Source organism: Atractosteus spatula, chromosome 5 (assembly GCF_055471065.1).
Source record: "Atractosteus spatula isolate fAtrSpa1 chromosome 5, fAtrSpa1.hap1, whole genome shotgun sequence".
NCBI lineage: Eukaryota > Metazoa > Chordata > Actinopteri > Semionotiformes > Lepisosteidae > Atractosteus > Atractosteus spatula.
This window is the reverse complement of record NC_142710.1, coordinates 55,873,207-55,885,505: the sequence shown is the minus strand read 5'-3', so window position 1 is coordinate 55,885,505 and position 12,299 is coordinate 55,873,207. Positions and strand designations below refer to the sequence as shown.

The 12,299-nt window shown below is 34.7% G+C and overlaps 1 protein-coding gene across 1 annotated transcript; it reads left to right on the top strand.

The window, feature by feature from the left end:
• Positions 1-2,534: 2,534 nt before the first annotated feature.
• Positions 2,535-9,006, top strand: iho1 (interactor of HORMAD1 1). Its single transcript, XM_088915586.1, has 7 exons — positions 2,535-2,590; positions 2,815-2,986; positions 3,567-3,730; positions 4,042-4,090; positions 4,277-4,364; positions 5,242-5,336; positions 7,735-9,006. The coding sequence occupies exons 1-7, from the start codon at positions 2,535-2,537 to the stop codon at positions 9,004-9,006; spliced, it is 1,896 nt and encodes a 631-aa protein (XP_088771712.1).
• Positions 9,007-12,299: the final 3,293 nt, after the last annotated feature.

The following is a 12,299-nucleotide window of genomic DNA, read 5'->3' as shown; positions in this document are numbered from 1 at the left end:
CTAAATTGTAAAATTGTCTTCAAATAAAAAGTTCAGTTCCTTTTCAATTAAATCAATTGTGACGTGCCCGGAAGACTCTCTGTTAGTGTTCACTGCGTTGCTTGGCAATCGATGCTGCAGGCGTGACTTAGGCATTGGGCAATGAAACATACAGTCAGACCGTGTTTGGGACTGCTGTTGTTTTTGGAGCTGAAGAACCTGGCTCTGTGCAGTTCGGTCATATACAGTAGTACTAGGTTAAGTAAAAATATGTATAAAAGGCCTTAAGATAATGGGTAAAGCACAAGGTGTTTCTTGAACTGATGTGTACCTGTTTATAAAAGCTGTAAGACAAGTGCAATTAAATGGTTATGCATACTGTATAAACCAGATTCTTTGGATAATGCACACAATTTGCAGCGTTTATACCATACCATAAAATTGTTTTCATGCCTTATGTACTATTTTCCAGATGCTCTTTTCTTTGCACGTTTTGTTGGCCAAACCTCAGGACACTAGAACACAGCGTCTCATCTGTTTCCAGGACAGACGCTCCGGTTATTGTTAGTGAGCTGCTGTGTGTTATCTTTACTGCGAACCGAAATAATAGAAATAGAATAATGAAATAGAATTTCACGTATTCGTATTCTATACAGTAGGTGCTACTCATGTGCTGTATTCAAAGGGAACTTTAAAACTAAGTAAGAACTGAAAACAATTGGATAGCGTGAATTAAACCTATTGTCAGCTCAGTTTATGATGTACTTTTCAAGATGAGCTGGAACAAAACCCAATTTGTGAGTTTTACTTGCTCGGTCTAACTCGAGTAAATACTGAAGTTGCGTTGGTAGCATGATACTCTGACATGTTAAACATTTATCTCCCGTCAAAGTTTCTGTCCCGATTAAGAGAAAAAAATTCAGGGGATGCGACAAAACTGATTTTATATGCCCAGGAGAAGCAAAATCTGAAGCCACTTAGAGAAACTCGATTTAAATCAAATTCCACGCTTCACGAGAACCATTATTTCTTTTAACTCTGTCGCAAAGTATGTTGAGATACTGTATGCGTCTGAGTAGCAATATGAATTGTTTTTTTTTTATTATTAAATCTCACTCTTCTCTTTCTTTTAATTTTTCCAGTAGGTTCTTTGCCCGGATTAGCAGTGCGGGCGACGGGCTCGCGCATTCGTATTTTTAACGGTATTTCTTACTTTCGCTCGAGAGGACGAGAGAACCGGGACGGTCCGACCTGAAATTAGCAACCATTTTCTGAGGTAAGACTCTTCTCCATTAAAGCCATTTAGTTATACTGTACTTGTGGGTGAAAAGTCACTTATTTTCGTTCATCGAACAATTATTGTATTATAAACTTTTCTAATTTATGAAAGTGCAGACGAGGTGAGAACCTTTCAGGCGGAACAGTGAACAATGCCGCAGTGACATTTATTCCCCCAAACTGCTGTTAAAAACAACTCTTGAAGTTAAAAGCACTTATGAAGTTTAGTTGCTGAAAACCAAGTAGAATGATTTTGGATTTCTGGATGTTTTATGCCCCGTTTCCTTTGGTTGCTTATGTTATCTGGCCATAGTGAGGGTGAGGACTGGGGATGAGTAGTCAGGAGTTGCAATTCAAAATTGTACAATGCCCATAATAATGTAAAACAAAGATAATATGTAGCAGCAAGTCCCGTCTGAACAGACTTCTGAATGCGTATTGCTATTGCCTAGACCAGGGGTTCCCAATTCTTGTCCTGACTCCTGAGGCCCACACATCTACTGGCTTTTGTTCCAGCCAAGCTCTGTTCTACCACTGAATTAGTGACATACTAATCATATTAGTAATAGAATTAATGGGAACTGTTAGGTTGTTTTCAGCTCTTAAATATGGTTTGATGTGACCTTTTTAAAGATTGCATTTTGTAAGTAAAATAAAATCCCAATAGCAAATATTCTCATCAGGCCACTAGTTAGTTCAACCAAGGTTTTGATGAGATATTTAAGCTGAGCTGGAATGAAACCCAACAGGTTTGTGGTTCTTTAGGACCAGGACTGGGAACACTCAATGCAAAGACTGAAAAACTAAAACTAGATTACATTAATAAGCATTCACATAAGGCACCTATTAGACAGACACATATTAAATAGACACTATTTACTAATATAAGGGTTCCTCTCAAGTGCCTTTAACTTAATCCATTTTATTAAGTATTGGTAAAAATGCATTTCTGACTGTGAGTACATTTACACTATCCCAGGAGGTGAGCACTATTTGCTCAGTTCAGGGTTTATGACTTTTCTTTTCTGTCCAGAAAAATAAAACCAACAAACATATCTCAGAACCGCTATATACTGTAGCTTCCTTGCTAAACACAGTTAGGCTACTGCCCTTGTCTCATTCCAAGTTACTGTAATTAACAGTCTGAATGAAAAATGCTGACCTTGTCAATGTCAAATAGAAGACATATAAAAAACTATATGGAAAATACTGTATGTAAAACACTGTTAGCATCTTTTTATTTGGCAGGAGATAAGAGGAATCAGAGCTCTACAGATATGAATGTCAATTTATTGAATGTTGAGGAGATATTCAGCATTCCTGGGGCAACAAGGTAAACATTTTTTACACTGAAAGGAGCGTTTGAATATGCGGTAAACTAAGAAGGATCAGAATTATCATTGATGCAAATGGGTGTTCCCTAATCAGATACTGTAAGTGTTGTTAGTACACCTAATCTCTACTTTAAAAGTATCTCCTGATAATTTTAAATATGCTTTGTAATTTATAATGATAAATTGAAATGAAAAAAAAAACCTTTTATATTAATGATCCTAGAAGAAACAAGTTCTCCTTTGGCAGGAGTGGCACCCACAGTGGTTACTCAAGAATGACAGATCCCATGTTCCCGGCTGGATGTCGGGTTCGACACAGTTATTCTCAGGATACTTACCAGGAGATGAGTCAGCCATCCATAACAGCCCTGGCCTTTCAGCATGGTTCTCAAGAAGTAAGTCAAATTGTCATATAGCATTGACATACTGTACTGTATATAGCCATAGCATTGCTACACTAGGTCCCCCCCTGGGTTCAGTTCTAGAACTGGTTTGATATCTACGTGGCATTTGTATGTTCTCCCCATGTTCCCATGAGTTTCCTCTGAGTGCTCCAGTGTCCTCCCACAGTCCACAGACATACAGTAGCAGTAGGATAATTGGCTTCTGGGAAAATTTGCCCTGGTGTGAATGTGTGCATGTTTGAGTCTGTGTCTGCCTCCCATCCAGGGTGTATCCTGCCTTGTGCCCATTGCTTGCCAGGATAGGCTACAGCTCCCCTGTGACCCTGAATTGGATGAAGCAGTTAGAAAATGAATGGATGGATGGTTCTTTTCATACCAGACAGCAGCATCTAAATGTACCTATTGTACAGGGCTCTTGATGTCAAAGGGCTCCTTTGACCCTTGAATTTTGAATTATGAGCTTTAGTTGTAATGCAAGATAAAAAAGTAGTAAGCTAACTGAAAGTCTCCTATATATTGAGTATGAATATTCCATATGTGTTTTTTAAAACTTCTTTCCCTTTCATTAAAGGTAAATAAGCCAAAAGGTTCAGCAAAATATCAGACAAGGCTCTATAATTTCGGAGTGGACAAATGGGAGAAACCTATAGAGTCTCAGCTTGGATGTGGGAAAGCCAAAGGAATCTTGGGACTATTTGAAGAAAGCAAGAAAAAAGCTAAAGAGAAAGATGAAAGGTACAGTATTTTTTCATAGCAGACATGTTGAGAGCATGATTCCGTTATAGTACATACATACGGTAAGTAGCTGTACAAAGATAAACTGATTGAAATATTTGTAACAGCTCATAATAACAGTTATACACATTTGCATTTGTATTTAATGATATAGATTTCTGCTGTTAATTAAAGTCACTATTTTATGCAGCCTCTTATCATTTTGCAAGGGAGCATAGGATTGTATTGGATATAACCACATATTCTGTTTATCCTGTATTTCATATGTATTTTAAAAGCTTATAAACATAATTATTCATTTTTTCTTCTAGTGAGTTGTTCAATAATAGATTTTCACAACTTGAGGAAAGCGTGGATCACGTAAGTTAATACATTAATATATACATTTATATTAAAATATACAATTGTTACAAATTCTGAAAGCCTCTTCCTTTCATACAGTATGCACTAAAAATGTATGTATTAACATGTTAGACAATGATGAATTACTCTCTTGGAAAAAAAAGTTGTGTAAGATTTAATTGTTTTTTCACATTTGTTTTGCAGATAAAAATATCTTTAAATAGAATTGAGTGCCAGGCAGATTCTAGAAAGACATTTATTGCTGAAGGTCTGGATGTTTGTTCAAAGCAATGTAAGTTGCATGGCTATTATTTAAGCTTTTATCTTACTTAGTCCTACCCTTTTTAGTAAATTACATATATTTATCAAGTAGCTTTCTTCAATACATGATTTGGCAAGCAATATTCATTATTTAAGTACTTATAAGGTATATTAAAAATCATATATAGTATTCTTTGGGATGATGTTTCTGTTCAAAGTAAATCTAGATCAGTGCCCGAGATAGTGATGGCATTTGAGCAGCAGCAGATGGTGCTCTTGCATTTGGTTTGCATAACAGAGTATGTAAGAAAATTATACTGTACAACAAAATATGCTGAGGGATATGCATACAGTATATGCAATCCATGAGCAAAACACACAGATGTGTCTATTTATAGGTCAGTGAGAACAGCTTACAGTATATCATTGAAATTTGCCTTTTGCTTTGCACAACCTTTGTTTCAGAAATAACTAAATTGATATAAATGTAAGAAGGCTCCCTGTGATTCTAAATAGCTTGAGAAGACAGGTACTCATGGTGTGAATTTGACATCTTACTCTGTGTTCGGTAGCATTATGTACAGTATCTTTGCATTGAAACGAAAAAAACAATTTGACTGCCTTTGTGTAGAAAAAAACGGTGGCCAGTTTAATTTTTTTGTTTATAGGGACAATTGAAAGCAATGAAGAGGAGTTTCAAAGTAAAAGTAATAGATATATATATTTAAAGATCACATGCTAGATATTTTATTTAAACTAAATATATATTTTTGTTTTTATGATAGAAAAAAACATTGATATTCACTAACTGCTACCTTAAATTATTTACTAACATACTAGATAGAGCCTTGAAACCAGATATTTAAATCTCTTGATATACAGTATTAACCATCTTAATTTGGTTGTAGTGGAGGACAAAGTGAGATCAATGTGTGATCCAGTACTAAGTGAGCTGAAATCTCAAAGTCAAGTACTGGCAGAGATGGAAAAAATGGAGACAGAAGTGAGTATAAATAAAGCATGTAAATATATTTCAGTTTCCAAAATTAAAGTTAAAAACACAGTCATAAAACTTATCTGCATCTGCACAAAATCTGAATATGCTATGGATTGCACAGGCTCCTAGTGAAATTTAGAGTTGCCTTAAGATGTCTTCTTATTAAGAAACCACATGATGGTCTTGATCCATGTTATCTTAAAGGCATATTGGATGAATATAGTCCAACTCCTTTTAATTTGAGAAATCTTGATTCAGGACTTCTACCTTTGTGAAAGACCAGGTTCCACACAAAGAGTGATAGAACCTTTTCTTGTGCAGCAGTACAGCTGTGGAGCTCATTTCTTAAACACATTAGAGACATCATAACTGTTCAGATTTTTATAAATACCTTAATGACCTACTGTATGTTTTCACTAAAGCTTATAATGCATAATTTATTATTACGCTATTTTTGGTAAGTCAGTTTGTTTTTCTTTTTATCTTTCCATCTGCTTTGATGTGGATTATGTGTGTAATATTATTCAGCACTTTGAGTTTCCTGAAAAGTCTTCATAAATAAATTGTCATTAACCATATTGCTTTTCCTCATGGCTGTGATAGTAATCAAAGTTACAAATGACATATTTTTAAAAGAGAGAACATGAGAGCACCAAAATGTAACAGAAAAAATAGCACCAGATTTATTCTTTCACGTCTGCAGTGCTCAGTGCATATACTGTACTATAAGTACTATATATACTGGGTGCATGTACTATATGTATATATGCAACATAAACACCTATAATGAAGTTTTGGTTATGGCAGTAATGCAATACACATACAAAGCAATCTTTATTGTCATGTTTTGTTTTTCAATTATTTACCTTAAAATGCAAAAAACACTTTTGCCATAATCATAGAACTGAAAAGTATGAAACAATGATAATACTGTCAATAGAAATGAAAAATGAAAATGAGCATTGCTTACATATAGAGCATGACTTAAAAATGGACTTCAAAGGTTCAGTATGTACACTTTCCATACGTACAGTACAATTTTGGTTGATACACTACAGCAAAGATATTGCTGCCTTGGCATCCATCCAGAGAAGAGCAATTAGGGGGCTTAAGGTAATGTCCTCCTGCACTAATAGGCTGAAGGAACTGAGCCTTTGTAGTCTTGAACAGAGAAGACTACAAAGGAACCTCATACAAGTATTCAAAATCATCAGAAGCATTGGTAAAGTCAACCTAGTAGATTTCTTCTGAATGAACAGTGAAATATGAATCAGATGGCGCAAGTGACAACAGGAGGCACTTCCTTATGGATGGGCTTTTGGTGTGTGTAACATGTTCTCCAGCTATATTGCTGAAACGTCTTGTAAGAAGTGGCTGGATGTGATCTTTGGATTATTATTTAAAATAATAAACAAGTACAGTAGATACAAAATGGATTAGATGGGCCTAATGGCCTCCTCTTGTTTGTTACATTTCTTATGTTCTTCAGAACATTCTGTAATTTCCCAGCAACTATCTCAGCCAGAGCACACTATACAGAAAAGGCCTAGGTCCCAGCTTTTAAGCACTATAAAGAGGATTTGTTTCTTCATGTGAAAGGATAAAGAGAAAGCTGATCAATCTGGTTTTAATCATTAGTTCTAGTTTTGGTTGAGCAGTAATCCTTACTTCATCAGCAAACCTTTTGTGAAGGGGACACTTCCTGGAATGCACTCAGTATGGCATAAGAAAAGCTATGAAGATAATGTTTGACATGTTGTGCTCAGAAAAGATGTTTTTGCCCAGAACTGGTTTTAATTTGACAGAATCTGAAAACATACTGTATTCTTCTACTGTTGTGAGGTCTGTGATGAGCTGAACCACACTTAATCAAAATTGAAAAACTGTTTTTAGTATTTTAGTACTGATGATTAGACTTTATTTATTAAGTTCTCTTCATCCAAGTTATTTTACTAAATATCTGGAAAACAATATTAAATTGACCTGAAAGTACAGTATGTACAAAATAGGGAAGCATAGTAGTGAGGTTTGTAATCACCCACAGAAGGGAACCCAAGATCATGCTGCCTCACAGCTGCATGATCCTACGTTTCCTTCTGATCCTCAGTCCCTTTCCATGCGTATATGCATGTTTTCTTTTGGTTCTTTGGGTTCTCTAGTTTCCTCCTACTTGTATTGATGTGCAGGTTAGGTTTTGTCTGCATTTTGTTCTGAATTGTACACCCTCCTTGAGCTGAGGGGCCTCATGCAGCTGGTTATGGGGTTGCATGAACAGATGCTTAAATGAACAACAAAATATTATGTTAAAAAGCAAGGGGAAATGATGAAAAATGGAACGTGAATCCGTGATGAGTATGAGTTAACTTAGGTAAAATTGTTTAAAACTTTTTTCTTTTTTTCCTAGATGAAATCTTGTATGTTAGCCCTGCAGGACAACTTAGAAAGAATGAAAATGGAGCATAGCAAAGATAATGGGAAAATAAGTGAAAAGCTGGATTTGTTAAACAGCAGCCTAAAGTTTGATGAACTTCTGTCTTTTCTCACCAACTTGGCGTCCTCTTATAGGCCTACATGTAATGTTAAAGATTGCACTGTTCAGACATCACCTCGTTTGTGTGAAAATTTTTGTCTTGTCAGTGAAGAAAAGACTTACTTTGAAAGCACACGGGTATGTAAAACCAACACACTACAGCCCAGCACTGCTCTCATGCCAGAGAAGTTGGGCAATGAGACATCAACATCTGAAAAGGAATCTGATGAACAATGTGCCAATGTCTCGGGAACAATAAACGAACATGCCCTTTTTTTTCTAGATGAGGATCGATCAATGAATACTTTAAAAAACAGAATAGATGAGAATCCTTCCTTGAGTTCATATTACATGCATTCTACTGGGGCACTTTCTGGGCTCGCTGAGCCAGACAATGGGTTACAAACAGATTTTATGAAAGAAAATGAACAACATGAAAGAAAAGGGCATGTCCAGTCCAGCCATAGTTCAGACACACAAAATGAAAATAACCTATATGGGTTAAATGGGTTGACACAGACCTCAATCACTTTCAAAGGTGAAGAAGTGGTCAACAGTCTTAGCAAGGAAAGCAATGCTAAAGACGTCCAAGATCCTAAAAAAGACTGGAAACGAAAAAAAGGCTTTAGGAAAGGATTTAAAAAATTCCCTTGCAGGAAAAAGCAAAAAGTTAAAATATCAGTGTTGTCACAAAGTAAAACAGAAAGTATGCTGCATCCTTGTGAGGACAGGCAAGGCTTTAGAAATGAAACCCAAATGCAAAGGGATCCCTTTGAGACTGAAGTTGAGAATGTAAGGATGTCAGCTGAAAAGCACCAATATCAAACAGCAAAACTCCAAAAAAAAAAGAATAAGATTATTCCGGTGTCTTATTCCTGCGAGAGTGTTGGAAAAACTAGCCAAGGAAGCTGTAGAATGGGGCCCACAAAAGTAGACCTAAATCTATGGGACTATTTTCAAGACAGCTCATGTACACAGCATATTACTGGATACGAAAAGAAAACACTTTCCTGGGTAAGTCCATTTAGCCCTTTAGTGCACAAAAATACCTTTCCTATTGTCAGTATTCCTAAAAAACAAGAAATGCAAGAAAGCAAAGTTGTTTCATATTTATGCGTTTTTGACTCCAGTGATGATTCTGATTAAAATGGATAAAAAAACATTAGAATACCAGCTGACAGTTGTTAAAAGGTATTTGAGAATGTAACAGTGACCTTCTGGCATATAAAAATCTGCCATTAAGTGCTGGATTTATAAATGATTGGTGCTATTTTTGTGTGGCTCAAGTGTATAAAGCAGGCCAAAGTCTGTTTATTTTTTTTTGCACTACAGCTAGTTTGGAACTTTTGGGCATCTTGTTTTAAAGCTGATTTCATGGCAAGAAAGGTGTGCAAGTGTTAATAGACCAGCCACAGTTTCTTAATAATAAGGTTTATTATTTGAAACCTTAGGGTTCAAATAATTAACTTGCAATGTATCTTATACATTTACAGTACCTACAAACGTTTACTTTGAAATGTGTAAAGGATTTTCCATTAATGTACTGTAAGTAGTTCTCTAGTCTTAAATCTAATGTACTGTATGCTTTCACACACAAGCTGGAATGTTTATATTTTCCTTTATATATTTTTTATATTTTTTTATTTGAGATTAAAGATGATGTTTAGGAAGTTATTTGTTTGAATGTAATGCTTGTGTTGCAATGAACTAATTAAATACTTGTTTACAAATCTACATCCTTTCTTGTCATTAAATTTTTATTCAGTAACATCATTTTCTTCTGATTTTTAAAGAATTTGCACACTGTTTTAAAGTGTATAAAAAGTGAACCAATTTGACAGGGAAAGATGGGAGTATAGAAAAACATTGTAATTTCACTGAAAAAAACTCTCTCAGCAACTTGGTATTCCTTGGTTCATTACTCAAAATGTAATTTAGTTCAGATGTAGAATGTGTCTATATGAATATGAGGTTTTGGTTTTGTACTTAGTATTCTGTACCCATTTTAATTAATATAAAACCATAGTGTTTGTCCATGGAGGATAGTAATGCATTTTGTCAATTGGATTTCCTCATGATAAAAAAATATGCTGTTAACCTTCAGTGAAGTGATTTCTGACTTATGATTCAAAAGAGGGAATGCAAGCCTATCCAGTCCAAAAAGTTCTGTTTTTTATCTTGTAAGGTACAGCTGTTGTTACTGACGTAGACAGAGGTTTGCTGTTTTGAGCAATGGAAAGAGTTTTTCATTAATACCCTTAAATATTTCTTCCTTATGTCTAAATATGACTCACCTGCTTTACTGTACAGTGATTAAATATATGATTAAATATAACAACATTTTGCAAGTTTAACCTTAAAGATGAATTATGTGAGGAAGTAGACATAATATATACTTCTTCAGATCACACAGTTTACACTAATTTGAAACAAGTTTGTAGTAGTTCCAGTAGTTTGAGTTGTTTTAATCTTGGAACTGGATGTTAATTCATTTTTTAAAAATAATTCCTTTAAATATTTTTGTTGGTGTTTATCACTTTATTTCAGAGGGAGGAAATAAAAGATGAGCTCTGCTTTCCCTTCTAAATTTTGCAAGTTAAGGCTTTTGTTTTCATTGGCTGGGAATGTTTTTGTAGTTTTTTCATGTTTTTATGATTGAGGAATTAGGATAATACACATACTGTAACAGCTTTCATATGAAAGTGATAATGTGTTTATTTTTAGACATTAGGACTATAACAATGTTTGTAAAAATTGAGTTATATGTGTGATTCCAGAATTATTTCAGTTTAAACATAAAATACCAAGGCTCTAAAAGAAAAAGAGAGAAGGTTATTCCTTACCCAATAATCCTGCTTATTCTAAAAAAAAGGGATAACGTTCCCTACAGTATATTCACATCCTAAAAGCTACCAATTTAAATGCGAAATTAATTGTGGTAACATTTATATTGGGGGATGAGTCATACTTCTCGTTATAGTTATTAGCTTTTGTATCTCAATTGCATAAATGCTCATGGTTTTTATGTGATTGTTAAGTCTAGAACTGCACATTTTTCAATTTTGCAAAGCAGTGGTGCTTTTTAATTACACAGTTGCTTTGGTGCATCGAAATCAACTTTTTTTTTAACTATAGACTTACATTTGTGTTTTGTGGGGCAAAATATTCTTCTTAGATTTTAATTGGAACATAAGTATATAAGAAAGGTTACAAAGGAGAGAAAAGGACATTCAGTCCATCTGGCTTGTTTGGTTGCCAGTAGCTAATTGATCTGAGGATCTTAGCCATTTCTTGAAAGAAGCCCGGGCATCAGATTTGACAACATGTGGCTGGGTAGTTTGTTCCAGACCACCTGATCTTTTGTGTTAGGAAAGTGCCAATTTAAAAAAAAATCATAATTTTCTTTTATATCATGAAAATATAGAAAACAATATACAATATAATATAATCATTCTCTCTCTGCAATGAACTGGCACCCTGTCCTCGATGTATCCCATTGTTAAAGGATAAAGTGCTTAGAAGATGGATGGTGTCTCTCGGCGATAAGGAACATCAAAGTTTTTTCAAGGCTATTGCCATGATAATTTGCAGATTTTTACAATGAATACTTTTAATTTTTAAAAAAAGGTGCTTCATTTATTGATTTAGCTATTAAAGATATTGGGGAACCGATAGTTAGTATTGCATCACAGTTCTGTTTCTGGCTTGTCTTAATAGATCGCATAGAGTAAACAGCAGTCATGCTCTTTATGTTTTTTTTTAAAGATGGAAAATCTGTCAGTGTATTTCTGAGAAATGAAACAATCTATTCTGGGAGTATTGCTTTTAAATATAGGTGTTCCATTGCCCATCCCTTGCTGTAGTAGTGTACATTGCTTTCATAACTTTTACAATACTAATTCTCAGGAAGTACAACTATTTTAAGGACCATTAATTTGACTGCTTAAAATATTGACATTTAAATCATTATAAATATCACTGCTGTACTAGTGGACAGCTCCTAAATCTGCCCATAGTATTTAAAATATTTCCCAAGCTGATGACGCATAGAGTCGGATGTTTTGTATCTTACTTCCGTAACCAAGGATGAATGTTTTGTGTGAGCTATAGTTATCGCTAGGTTGTGCAACTCATCATTTCAAATGATGCCCTCTTTTTAAACACAACAGTGCTATAGAAAACTGTTGCTTACCTCTTCCAGTGTTAAATAACAAAGTGTGATAATTTTCAAAAGACAATAATTCTATATTGATTTGTGTTTGTGATGACAACAAAGGGGTTACCTGCAGAGTTTTTTTTATTCAGCTAGGAATTGATACCTCTTCCACACAGTGTTGAACAAAGAATAATAGTACATATAACAAAAGTGTGGATAACAATACATATTTGAAAGGGTACTTTTTTATATAGCATCCTTAAGTTGCATATCTTTTCACTAT